General features: G+C 39.0%; 1 protein-coding gene across 4 annotated transcripts in view; it reads left to right on the top strand.

Moving 5' to 3' along the window:
• Nucleotides 1-14313, top strand: part of dusp7.L (dual specificity phosphatase 7 L homeolog) — a 50447-nt gene that overhangs the window by 14186 nt on the left and 21948 nt on the right. Inside the window, exon 3 of one of the 4 annotated variants that reach the window (XR_001935388.2) lies at nt 8410-8771. The exons of 2 other annotated variants lie outside the window; for them this stretch is intronic. Coding sequence is in view for 1 of the 2 variants with exons in the window: in XM_018259000.2 (XP_018114489.1) it covers nt 8410-8717 (308 nt within the window). In the remaining variant the exon portion in view is untranslated. Of the gene's footprint in view, nt 1-8409; nt 10378-14313 lie in introns of those variants that run through there. One more of the 4 variants, XM_018259000.2, reaches the window with a different exon arrangement.

Here is a 14313-nt window from a genome sequence, read left to right as displayed (position 1 = left end):
TCAATTTTCTGACAGATGTTGGCCGAAAAATTGTAAGATGTACAATTGTTCGAATCCCACTAACCGCACAATAATTTGACGGATTGGTCGGACTGAGCTGAAATCGGTCGTTCACCAAATCGTCGCGTCTATGGGGACCATAACTGTAACAGGAAGAAGTGTTGAAGCAAAAGACACAACTCTGTCTGTTAATCAGCGTAATAAGTATGATTTGTTGCTATGTTTGTGTGCATAGTGAATCGTACGATCCCAGGGGGCGGCCCTTATTTTTTTAAAATGTCAATTTTCTATTTATGATTACCCAATGGCACATACTACATGAAAATAATTTATTTACATGAAGCAGGATTTTACATATGAGCTGTTTATGCAATATCTTTTTATAGAGACCTACTTTGTTTGTGGGGTATAGTTTTCCTTTAATCAGGAGTTACCTGATTTTACACTCTGTCCCCTGGTTAGGGTTGCCACCTGGCCGGTATTTTACCGGCCAAGCCCGTAAAAATTATGGTTGATCCCAATGTTATTAATAGGGAAAAAAGATAAATATATAGGAAGGCCGGTATTCCCGTCACTTATAAGAAATTCTGACAATTTTGTGCGATTGCAGGCAAAAATCCAATGTGCGCTGCATATGTGTGTGACATCACTTCCTGTGAGGTGACAAACCTGGAAATTTTCGTCAGTGCGTTTACACACACAGCAATTCCCCCGAAAACTTTAATCAAAAGTTAACAGCTCTGCATTGTATTGGTGGATGTTCAGTTATGGCCTAGTTAAGCTTGAGGAACGCTGATCCAGAATGAAATCACAGCCCATTTAATATTTCAGACTTTACAGATGGAGTGAGGTTATGGAGGCAGTAAGCACATTTCAGTATCATTAACATAAAGATGGTACAGCAAACTGAGGAGCTTCACCTTAAAGGGATTCTGTCATGATTTTTATGATGTAGTTTTTATTTCTAAATTACACTGTTTACACTGAAAATAATTCACTCTACAATATAAAATTTCATTCCTGAACTAGCAAGTGTATTTTTAGTTGAATTATTGGTGTGTAGGCTCCATCTCAGGTCATTTTACCTGGTCATGTGCTTTCAGAAAGAGCCAGCACTTTAGGATGGAACTGCTTTCTGGCAGGCTGTTGTTTCTCCTACTCAATGTAACTGAATGTGTCGCAGTGGGACCTGGATTTTATTATTGAATGTTGTTCTTAGATCTACCAGGCAGCTGTTATCTTGTGTTAGGGAGCTGTTATCTGGTTACCTTCCCATTGTTCTGTTGTTAGGCTGCTAGGGGGGAAAGAGAGGGGGGTTAATATCACTCCAACTTGCAGTACAGCAGTAAAGAGTGACTGAAGTTTATCAGAGCGCAAGTTACATGACTTGGAAACTGACAATATGTCTAGCCCCATGTCACATTTAAAAATGAAATATAATCTGATGCGTTTTGAAAAAAAAACATTTTTTCCCATGACTGTATCTTATTAATAACAAAACTACCTTGTACTTGACCTTGTACATTAATCCTTATTGGAGGCAAAATACTTTTAGGCTAGGGCCAGATGGGACTGAAATTGCGGCGGATTTCGGCTGAGAAACAAGAGAGTTTGCATTTCAAGCTGAAATCGGCTCAGCTAGTGGTCAGGGGGCTGAACTGCGAATTTCAGCTGGCTGACTTTGGCCCTCACCTTATTGGGTATCATAAATATTTAAATGATATTCTTGTAGGCTTTAGGTATAGGTATCTAAATTACGGAAAGATCCCTTATCCGGAAACCCACAGGTCCCAAGCATTCTGGATAACAGATCCCATGCTTATACGTAATTTAAGCCTAAAACAAAAGTAGCGTAAGAGGCCTACAAATCATGCAAGGTTTAAAATCTTTTATGTGGTAATGTTTCCTTGCACCCTGTACTTGTGACTGTATGGTTACGTCCAGGGAGAGGTAATATTAAATAGTAGAGGACATACCTGGAAGTTGGGAGGGGTTGTGTATTGGTAGTAAATGTTCAAAAAAGCTGCATTTTGGAATGATTACAGCTATGGATAAGGATCCTTTTAAGAGCAGCACAAATACTGCACAAAAACTATAGACATTGCTTTACTGTCTGTGTGGTGAGGTCCTCAGAGAAGGAGGAAAGCGATGGTGTCAGTTTGGGAAGTTATCATAATAACATTATCTGGTATAATTCTTGGCAGGAAGTTTGCCTTCCTCATAAGCATGTATGCTTGGCTGCCCTGGAGAGTGGTAGGGACATTCCAGACTTCTTTCTGTTGTTTCTGCTTTTTTTTTTTTTTTAAGATAAAAATATACATTACTTATTAATATACCAATCTTTCAGCACTGAACCTACAGATATCCATAGTACATACTGTAGATAACAGTTGGGATTGGCAGGCCGCCATAAACATGATTTTATCAGTATGGGTTTGGCAAGCTTTACTCACTCCATTTGGATTCCTATCACAAGGCTTTGCTGTGTGTTCAACAAGCACGAGCAACTTTTAGGGCTAGTCCACACGGGGAGATAGCCCTGCGTTTGCGGTCGCGGCGACAAAGCGCCGCGCCAGTCGCCGCGACCGGCGCAGGCGACAGTTTTGTATGGGCGCCTATGTAAAAACGCCTGTGCTAACCACACGAGGCGATGCGCTTTTCAACAGTCGCCTGAAAAAGCCTGGCGAGGCATTTTCAGGCGACTGTTGAAAAGCGCATCGCCTCGTGTGGTTAGCACAGGCGTTTTTACATAGGCGCCCATACAAAACTGTCGCCTGCGCCGGTCGCGGCGACTGGCGCGGCGCTTTGTCGCCGCGACCGCAAACGCAAGGCTATCTCCCCGTGTGGAATAGCCCTTAGGGCAGAGACACACGCTCAGATTCGGGGAGATTTAGTCGCCCGGCGGGGGGGACTAATCTCCCTGAACTGGCTCCCGTCGGCTAGAATGTAAATCACCGACGGGATGGCACTCGGAGTGCTTCCTTTTTTCCGAAGTCGCCGAAGTTTCCTCGTGAGGCGACTTCAGGCGACCTTGGAAAACAAAGCACACTGATTGCCATCCTGCCGGCGATTTACATTCTAGCCGAGGCGAGGAAGTTCGGGGAGATTAGTCGCCCAAAGAAGAGGAGATTTGTCGCTGTCCGAATCGGAGGGTGTCTCTGCCCTAAAAGCTCTTTTATTTACTGTGAAAGGCTGAATAAGAAGGTATACGCCAGCATACTGTATGTAATCTGGATTTTAGTTGCCCTTTCATGATACTAAAGAATTTGTTGAACTTTATCTATGCTTTAAGAGCACTTTGGAACAGTGATATCAGTAAATGAGTAGTGCAAAGGTCTGTTGCTCTGGCCCACTGCTGGAAAAATGCTTGCACAATATCTAAAAGAATTGTCAAAGTCCAGCCATTATTAGCTACAAGCTTGTCTTTGTGCATAATGGCTGTCAAAATAGAACACTTATTTATTTGCATACAACCATATTCCCTTCTCCCATTTAAGGGGATCTTCGCCTTTAAGTTCACTTTTGGTATAAGGTAGAGTGTGATATTCTGAGTTAATTTACAGTTGGTTTTCATTTTTTATTATTTGTGGTTTTTGAGTTATTTAGCTTTTCATTCAGCAGCTCTCCAGTTTGCAGTCTCTGCAATCTGGTTGCTAGGGTCCAAATTACCCCAGCAACCATGCATTTATTTGAACAAGAGACTGGAATATGAGTAGGAGAGGGTCTGAACAGAAAGATGAGGAATAAAAGTAGCAGTAACAATACGGGGCCCATTTACTTAGCTCGAGTGAAGGAATAGAGGAAAAAAACATTGAATTTCAAATGTTTTTTTTGGCTACTTCGACCATCGAATGGGCTACTTCGACTTCGACTCGAACAATTCAAACTAAAAATCGTTTGACTATTCGACCATTCGATAGTCGAAGTACTGTCTCTTTAAAAAATACTTTGACCCCCTAGTTCGCCACCTAAAACCTACCGAGGCCAATGTTAGCCTATGGGGAAGTTCCCCATAGGCTTCCTTAAATTTTCTGATCAAAGGAATATCCTTCGATCGATGGATTAACATCAATCGAATCGTTCGATTCGAAGGATTTAATCGTTATTCATTCGATCGTAGGATTAGCGCTAAATCCTTCGACTTCGATAGTCGAAGGATTTCAATTCGGCAGTCAAATATCAAGGGTTAATTAACCCTCGATATTCGACCATAAGTAAATTTGCCCCTACATGTGTAATAGTGTGAAAAGGAGTTGTTCAGCATTAAATTAGCATTTAGTATGAATCAAAGAGTGATATGCTGAGACATTTTGCAATTTGTTTACATTTTTTAATTATGTTTTTTGAGTAATTTAGCTTTTTATTCAGCAGCTCTCCAGTAGACTTTAGTAGACTTAAAGGGCACCTGTTGGGTAAAAATGTTATCCCCAACCAAAGGTGTGAGCTAATAGAAACCCCAGGTCCGGAGCATCTTGGATAACAGGTCCCATACCTGTGTGTATATATATATCTATATAAAGTAGAACGCCCATTTTACATCTCCTGATTTTACGTTTTCCCTCATTTTACATTGTGGTTTTGTGGTTCCACATATATATTATGCATAATACATTTCCCTGATTTTACAGTTTCCTGGATTTTACACCATTACCTAAATTACCATGTCGGAAAAATTGAGAATGTCTAAAAATATGAAAATATAAAAATGTAACAATTTCAGAACAGAACTTCTTATTGAAGCCAGTTTTCTAACCAATGGATTTTGTCTAAAAACCTCATTATACCCAGTTATACATTTTTCTGAGATGAATTTACCAGTATGTATTAATGCAGATGACCTAGTGGGGGGAAAAAAAGGAAAGCATGTTGCAGCAAAGTATCACTATAAAAGTTGGCGTACAAGTTAATTTTAATATTGCTTCATGGAAGCTTGTTTGCAATGCCACACCTTAAAATAATTATACATTTGGACTGGCACATGTAGAACTGTTTTACCTATATAGCATAATTAGGAAAAAAACGTAGGCATCCCATCCAGTCAGCACATTTGCTTTGAGAGCTCATACTATTAATTTTCAGCATTCATTTCCAATTTAATGGAAGACTTATGTCCATTTTAAAGGGGTGTTTCACCTTCAAGTTAAGTTTTAGTATGTTATAGAACGGCCAATTCTAAGCAACTTTTCAACTGGTCTTCGTTTTCTATAGTTTTTGAATTATTTGCCTTCTTGTTCAGACTCTTTCTGGGTTTAAAAACGAGGTCACTGACCTCATCTAAAAAACAAATGCTCTGTAAGGCTACAAAATGTATTGATCATTTTTATTACTCCTCTTTCTATTCAGACCCTCTCCTATTCACATTCCAGTCTCTTATTCAAATCAATGCATGGTTGCTAGGGTAATTGGACCCTAGCAACCAGAAGGCTGTAATTGCAAACTGGAGCTCTGCTGAATAAAAAGCTATACAACTCAAAAAACATAAAGTATAAAAAATCAAAACCAATTGCAAATAGTCTAAGAATAGCACTCTGTAAGTCATACTAAAGGTTAACAACCTCTTTAATGGCAATATTTGTTCATATTTGTACTGTCTCCCGCTACACTATTATTTGCATTTCTCCAGTGCCCCATTGGTATCTATGCAATTAGCATTTTTGGCTCAGGCCACTTGCTGTTAGGTGAAAAGGAGTTATTTGGTTAGTCCTTTGGTGGTTGTCATTGGACTTGGTAATATATGGCGTAATTCCGGACACTGTATTACAGGGATTTGTGTGTTTTCTCCCTCGAACACTCAGGTTAATTGGCTCCCATAAAACTAACCTAGTGTGAAGACCTTAGACTGTAAACTCCAATGGGGCAGGGACTAATGTCAATAATTCATAATCTTTGTAAAGCCTTGGATAACAGTGCTATTTAAATAAAGGCTAATAATACAAAGGTGAACTTGATGGTGTTGGAGGGGTTCAGGAAGAGTATGAATGGTGGGGAAGTGGGTTAGGCAGGCATTAAAAACTAATATTGAGTCATTTGGTGAGAATGCCAAATAAATTAGATTTTATTCACTCTACACTCTATTCACTCTACCAGATGTGGGCCAGATTAACTAATTTAATGATTAGGGCCCCATGGCCAACAGCTATATTACAATGGGTGCCTGTGTTGTTGACCAGGTTATGACTGAATTATTGGCCTCATGTTGTTTTTGTATGATGATATGGGATGAACTCCAACCAAATAACAACTGTGTCCCTACACATGGGCCAATAAGCTTTTGATTTGGCAGACATACAGGATGTACATTTGCAGGATACCATCAAAAGGCTTTGCTATAGCCCTCCTCAATGATAAATAAGAGAGTAGGGAATGAATAAGCTACACATTAACAAATGGGTTAGCAACATAACTTTGTAATATATGGTGGAACTAATCTGCATTTTTTTTTTAAATAAAAAACTTATGAATAATTGGAATTTCCCATTGTATATTCAATAATGATTAACCTTTTACTTTACACCTGTGAGTTCTAGAATTACACACATTCTTCCGACATCGTTCAAAACAAGTATAATGTTTATGATAAATATAAAAAGGTCATTTATTGGTTCTCATTGCTCTCCCAGCACACTCCCCTACACTCGATGCCTTTTAGTAAATTCGATAAAAGGTGGCCAGACCCCTCTAAAACATTATACATGCACTTTCAGCCTAAATCTATATGTGCCCATGTCCAGAGGAGTCAACAGCACTTGAAGTGTAAATGCCTATGTGTCTGTAGCCATTTATTTGAATTTAATATATGAAAAGATTTTTTATTACAATTAATTTTAAAAATGACCAGCTTTCCTATCTCTCTTTGCTTTCTACCTTATTAGAAACACTGACGTAAAGCTTTCACCAGTCAGGCTGGTAAATACCTGCTAGGTGTGGAAACCTTGGCTACAACTGATAAAGCAATTGCTATCGCTGATAAAGATTATATGCTTCACCATTATATATGTTAATAAGTAACCTAACCCTTTAAGGCAATGGCACCTTGAATGAAGCACAGCGCCAAGCCACACAAAAACCAACCCCACTTTAATTTGACCGGGAATCACCTAGCAGCTCGTGGTGATGTTGCCTTGAAAAGAGGACTGTCCTGTTAACAGCCGACATGCACTGGCACAAGCACCTGAATCAATTGCAAAAAAAGGAGCATTTTGGTGTTAAGCATTAACAGTATTGCTACTGTTGCCATCTGCCTTTCCTGACCCTAATCAATTGTATAAGCAGTTAGTTACTGTTCTCCTAATGGATCTTCTCTGCCCATTTCCCCTCCCAGTGACATCACTGCACCATCCCCAATGATGTCACCGTCTCCACCCCTAAAGGCCGGTATTTGACAGCAAAAAAGGTGGCAACCCTAGGGTGGTTATTTAATAAAACTCAAATGAATCTAATTTTTTTATTAAAACAAACTTAACCTAAATCCCATCCATGAATTGAACTCATTTATCAAATAATCAGATCAAAAAAGTTGCGTCGACAGAAAATTGAGGGAAAACTCGAATTGTATGACCTTTTTGGATTTGATGCCCCAAACGCTCCAGTTTTTCCAGTTGTTATGAGAAAACCCCACTTTTTTTCTGATTATTGTACGAAACACAGCACAGATCACAATATCTTTAAATTGTAAAAGGGACATCTGCCACTGACTTCTACATGACCCTGACAGATTTTAGATGGAGTATTTTTGGATCCGAATTGTTAGCAGCTTTGGGGTATAATACATTTTGAGGTTTTTTTTCCTCTAAACATTTGAGTTTTCACCCTAAAAAAACTTGACCAGAAAAAAAATCAAGGCTTCAACAATAGACCCCTAACGGGGGAATGTAATAAAAATCGCTAACGGAAAAACTATTCGCAATGCGAAAAGTTATGCCTTTGCGCGAACAAATTTTGCTTTGTGCGAATTTAATATAGCTTTTGCGAGCCCGGAAACTGTTTAGCGACCGCTTCCGACAGTGAAAGACCGTTTGCGAATTTTATAGTTTGCGCCAATGCGCAGTCAATGTAATAAAACTTCTTACTGAAAAAGTCGTTATGTTTGCTCCAAAAGATTACGACACCTTCAAGCACTTCTTATGAGTGCGCAATTAAAATTCGCAATGCGCAATTAAAATTCGCAATGCAATAACAATTTAAGGAACAATATTACATTACGAGATGTGGATTGTAAGTCGTATTGGTGCGAATTGTTTTGCTCTTTGCGACTTTTATTACGTTCCCCTGTAAGTGTTGTCCATATATTCATGATGGGATGCTTGCTTTTGCTTACGAACCAGGAATATATCCCTGTAAGGCAAGAGCCATGTTGTATACACAATGATATTGGCCATCACCCTATTGACATCTTTTTTGTTGTTCCAGATGAGGCTCGCGCAAAGAAATGTGGCATCCTGGTTCACTGCCTTGCTGGAATCAGCAGGTCTGTGACAGTTACCGTCGCTTACCTCATGCAGAAACTCAACTTGTCGCTTAACGACGCCTACGATTTTGTGAAAAGGAAAAAGTCCAACATATCTCCAAACTTCAACTTCATGGGACAGCTGCTCGATTTCGAAAGGACTCTGGGGCTGAAAAGTCCTTGCGACATCCGGTCCCCAACGACTCAGCTGTACTTCACCACTCCAACCAATCGCAATCTCTTTCAACTGGATGGTTTGGAATTTACATGATCAGAATTATTTTAGTCTAAAGGAATGAGAAAACCCCATTGGTGGGTTGGAAAGGTAAATGCCAAGACCCTGCTGGTATATGATGTGCCAATGAACATGTAGTAACATATATAAATGGTTCAATTGATTGTTTCTCCTCTCGGAATGGACCCATATGCACTTAATGTTTCTAAAATAATAATTTTTCCATCCAGAAAAGAAATCCGTGTAAAATGACTATGGAACCTGTTGCAGCAATTTTATAATTTTCTATTTTCCTACATTTTTTGGGGATTTTTATCTGTTTGGTTCAGGTGTTCATGTTTGAAAAAGCTTGGACAGATGCACTTTGTTTGCTCCGGATATTTTCTGGGTCTAGTACTTATCTCATGAAGCATTGATTGATCGCCTTGCAGTAAGAAATCATGACTTGTGCTACAGATAAACCAAGTCACATTGGATGTTTTTTTAGGTATTTTTTTCTGTCCCAAACTAATTATGGATCAGGAGTCATGAAGTGTTTTGAGACTCAGACTTTAAAAAAAAGAAAAGGCAACTATACATAAATATTCTTAAAGAATTGTGCTTAGTATGGGGAATTTCATGTTCTACCATTGTTCAATGGTATGTCTATCACGTTATAAGAAAACCTAAGGAGTTGTTCCATTTATGGGCCAGTTTGGCTGGCCTTACCCTGCTCACCACCCTTGATGCTTCTTATTAGAGGATTACAACACAATAGAAAGGCAATGGTACATGGATGGGCCAATTGTGCGGTTGCAGGGAAGTAGTAAAATGCTTGGAATTACCCCAAATGGTTATCAAATGTATCCTGCCAGTGCACTCATAAGTCAGGTAAATATGATTCAGAATTTTGGTGAGCATCTCTGTGCTGGAACCTTCCCCCATGCCATTGCCTTTAAGAAGCTTGTGGCCACAACCCTGAGTTACAGTAGCAGCTTAAGCAAGGCTAAAGGTGGCCATAGACTTCATATCACCGATATCACCAAACAAGCAGATCTCTCCCTGATATGCCCACATTGAAGTGGGCGATATCGGGCTGATCCGATCGGAATGGATCCGATTCCGGCGGTCGGATCGCGGGACGCACAGATGCGGCCACGATCCGACAGGACTTTTTAACCTGCTCGATCGAGATCTGCCCGAGTTTTGGCCAAATATCAATTGGGAAAGCCCGTCTGATGGCCCCACAAGCGGGCCAATAAGCTGCCGTCTAGATCTGTCGGCAGATTTTATTGGTCCGTTGTGGGGGCCCTTAAGACTGCAAGCAGAACCAATAACACCTTCATAGAAGCTGAGGGTTTGGGGCAAAAGCACAATAATTATCCATTCATCTCCTAAAATTTCTATTAGAAACAAGAAACTAGAAGATGAGGATATAAGTAGCAATTCAATATCAATGAGACAAGAGTTAAGCCGTGTAAATCACCTGATAATAAGTGTGTGTATACGGTCCTGTTGCATCATTCATGATGTCATCTCAATATCACACGGTCCTGTCACTTTAACAGTGCGCCTATATCATGCTTATCAGTATATTGATAAACCTGTTGCGCACAAAATTTCACGCACAAAAGTCGCCTTAAATCCTGAATGAGATGGGCACCACCCACCTTTTTTATAATCCTCAACCCGATTTATATACAAAATAAAAAGAATATTGATCAATTTTAGTTTTAGCCTAGAAAACAAAATGAACATTTATAATAATGATTAATAGTTAATACTGGTGTTGGGCCAACTTTCATTTCTAGTTAGCGAATCTTGTATGACTTTTCTAAGGGATCTTATTATATTATATCTGCCTTCCATTGAGATTGCAATTCCTCTGTATAAATGCCAAATGTTTTGTATTGACCAAATGAAGATTGCGCACTTTTTATAATCTTTCTTTTTATATAATTAACAGCAGAAAGAGAAAAAAATGAGAAGCCAATTTGTTTACATAAGGAATGTCCTCTTGCCAGCTTCATGCTGTTGTTAAACTACAACTCCCAGAATTCCTAGACTGTCCTTGGTTATCTGCGGGATGCTGGGTGTTGTAGTTTAATAAGAGCTAGTGGGCCAAATCCTGGTTTACAGTCTTACTGTAAAAATTAAGCCGATACCTTGCTGAAAATAACAGGTTTATAAAGTGTTTTAGGGACTGTTCCCTATATAATTGTATTTCCAAATGATATTAGTATTTAACAAATTGTTTATGGGTTCAGGACTAAATTTTGTATTAGGCATTAGTGTTTTTTTTTTTTCTTGTATTAGGCATTATTATTTTTGATGCAAGTTCAATCTGAGATGTCACATCGAATTGATGTATTGAATTGGTTTGACTTGGATCGCAAATGATACCTCTTAATAGTGAGACCAAATTTAATACAGTAGAACCCCGATTTTACATCTTGACAGCATTTTTTTCGTGGCCTATACAAGCAAGTTGGGCTTTTTCCATTTCTCTAGCATTTACTCAGTTTTGTCACGTCTTCTAGAAAATAAAAAATTTGGGTTGTGCTGTATAAGAGTCACAACGTTGTACATGTCATAGAACAATATTGCATGCGACTGGGTCCAAGTCAGTTATTTGCATCCTAATGACACCAAAAACACTAATGTGCCTTAAAGCTGATTATATCATAGTGATGATGTCATACAAGCATTCCATGGAGCCCATAGGCAGACCATGGACCATTAAAATACCTTGGAGGGCCACATCTGGTCCTCCTGTTGCACAACTCAGACCTAGATACAGTGTAAATATAGACAATCACTTAGTTTCTGATCTTTACAGTATTCAGATATTTAGCCAAATCTCTCCAGCAACATTTAGGGGGTTATTTATTAACTCTGAATGCAAAAATCACAAAAAATTTGTGATTATCTTTTATAAAATCGGACTTTTAAAAAAATCACACATTTTTCAGAATTAATTAACCCCCGAGGATGGAAAAGTCTGAATCAGAAAGTCCGCCATCTCAGACCTGTCAAGGTTGCGTATAAGTCAATGGGAGAAGTCCCAATGATTTTTTGATGTGCACTGGGTTTTGTGCAATATTCAGATTTTTTTTGGAGTTTTCAGGTAAAAATCGGAGTTTTCCAATGTAAAAATTGGATGGAAAAATTGTGAAAATTGTGTTTTTCCCCGCAAAGCAAATTTTAGGGAAAATGTAGTAATAAATAAGCGAAATAAAACAGAGCGGATTTGATCGGAGTTTGTAGCAGAAAATATTGAGATAAATTCATACTTTGATAAATAACCCCCTTAGCATTGGGTTTACCCATTGGGCACTCAAGGTAGAGTCCGGAGGGTACCCTCGGAATACCCGCAAAGTTGTTGGGTTTTGGGTGGAAAGACGCTGCCTCATAACAATGCGCTTGTCTTCCCGGGCCGATTGGAGGCTGCATTCCTGCCACCTCCAGTAGTTAAATATAACGATTTCCCCCTGACCTGGTTGATATGCGCTCCGGAGTGACATTACTTTCTCCCACCAGTGACATCACTTCCGGTCTTCGCGGGTCCTGGATCAGGCCAAAGATTGGGTCACTGCTGTAGGTTCAGGCAGCGGGAACGGGAATTTATAGTGGGCCAACTGGTCCATGTTGGGAACGGGTCTGGACCCGCGGAGGACTCTTAAGTTAAAGCATTTCTATTGTTTTATGCACATTTGCCATTGTGATTTTTAAAGGGAAATAGTAATACAACATGGGGCCTACATATATGTGTATATAGTGCCAGCATGCTTACAGACAACGCTAGGAGAACAGGGATTTCAAGGAAGCATTTTCATATTCAGGGGCCCCATTGGGGGGGATAATGCATAAATCAGGGAAATCCTGCCTGCATCCCTCCATCTGTTACTGAATTACAGCATCTACAAACAGCTAAGACGGCAGGCTGGATATCTTTCACATACATACTACAAATAATAGCCCTGCAATATGAGATTTCCTTCATATTCTTATAGACATTTATAGACGCCCGAGGGGTCCCTTTAATTTTGGGGCCTGAAGACAAATACCGTCTCTGTTCCACAAGCGGCCATGAATATTTCTCATTCTTGTGTATATATCTTGTGTACCAGATATATCCTGTAAGTACGACTGCGCGGTGATCATACCAGACTTTCATCTATGTTTTACATTTTTCTAATACAATTGTAACTTTCCACGTCTTTGTAAAACACTATTTTGAAGTATCCCCGGCAATAAGTCTTAACACAGAGCCCATGACATCTGATCAGGAATAAGCTTTAATGAGCCTAGAGCCAACAAGATACCGAAAGCTCTTACTGGTTGCTATGGGTTACTGCACTGGGGCAAAGTTGCACCACGCCTGCTACTCTCGTGAATGAAACGAGATTTCACAAATTTTCCAAGGTTTATACCATTATAAAAAGTGCCACTTCTTTGTAGTTTGCATGGTTTCTAAATAATGTACAGTCATACATGTTTCCGTCTACACAGTGGGACAATTTCATGTACAGGGGTATAGTCCTGGAACTATAACAGCAATAATAGTTTTTTAATTTTTTTTTTTGGTTTTGATTTAACATTTGTATTAAAAATGTGTTCCCGCACAATTTAAAGGGCACCAAGAAGTATTGTGGCTTGTACAGCATTTACTGTAGCCTATGCACATTGCACATTATGACAGCATAGACAAAAAAAATCACAAAAATAAATGCTAGTTTAGCAGTTTTTTTTTTTTTAAAGGTTTTTTCAAGGTGAAAACAAAACAACTGAAAATGGCTAAAAGTAATACAGTTAGAAGTGACAAGGGTTAATGGAAATGATTGGTTTCAAAGGAAACATGTAAACCCTCAAAACAAATTCATGTAAAATTGCTCAGAGTGCTCTTTTGAGCACATTTGCGGTTTACATAATTTATTTGCTTGTTTTTAAGATATAGATTTTTACACTGCTGATATTATGAATATGGAACAGCAGTGCCACCTGCTGTGCAGTAGGATATAGTCGGTAGAGAATAAATTAAGTCAGATGACTCTTCTCTGCTTCCTAACTTTATTTTCTGCCTAGCATTTACTGTATACTATCCACATGGGCCCACTCTTGTGATTAGGGAATTGTGTGCAAGTAAGGTGTTATAGATGCAATGGTTGACTTTATGTAGCAAATCTATGCCAAAAGGAAACTTCACAGCCCCCTCTTCAAGTGTACAGGGTGTTTTCTAGGCATATTGTGAGTGAAACTCTATTTCTGCCCTTTGATAAATAACCCGTATATGTTGTTTACCTGTTTGACAAATATAATAAGTCTATACTTTAGAGCAGAACATGTCAGTAGAGGTGACTTTTGCACAGATCCCACATCTGCAAATTAGGCTTTGGATTCACTCTGATATTCGGCTGAACCTATTTGTGGTAGGTTCTGTATTTGTCCTGTTCCTAAAATTGTAGATTTGGTGCATTATTTGCTTCCTACATCCAAGAATCATGTAACTGTTATGTTTTACTTTTTACTACCTTTTAAAGTGCCTTCTGTCCATATTAACTTTCTTGTGTCTTTCAAAATTGCATTATTTTGCACTTATTATACTAAGTTGTATGTACTACATTTGTTTAACTCCCCCTCAAGTGTTTCCTCC

The sequence above is a fragment of the Xenopus laevis genome, chromosome 4L, assembly GCF_017654675.1.
Source record: "Xenopus laevis strain J_2021 chromosome 4L, Xenopus_laevis_v10.1, whole genome shotgun sequence".
NCBI classification, from domain to species: Eukaryota; Metazoa; Chordata; class Amphibia; order Anura; family Pipidae; genus Xenopus; species Xenopus laevis.
This window is presented reverse-complemented; position numbering and strand designations above follow the sequence as displayed.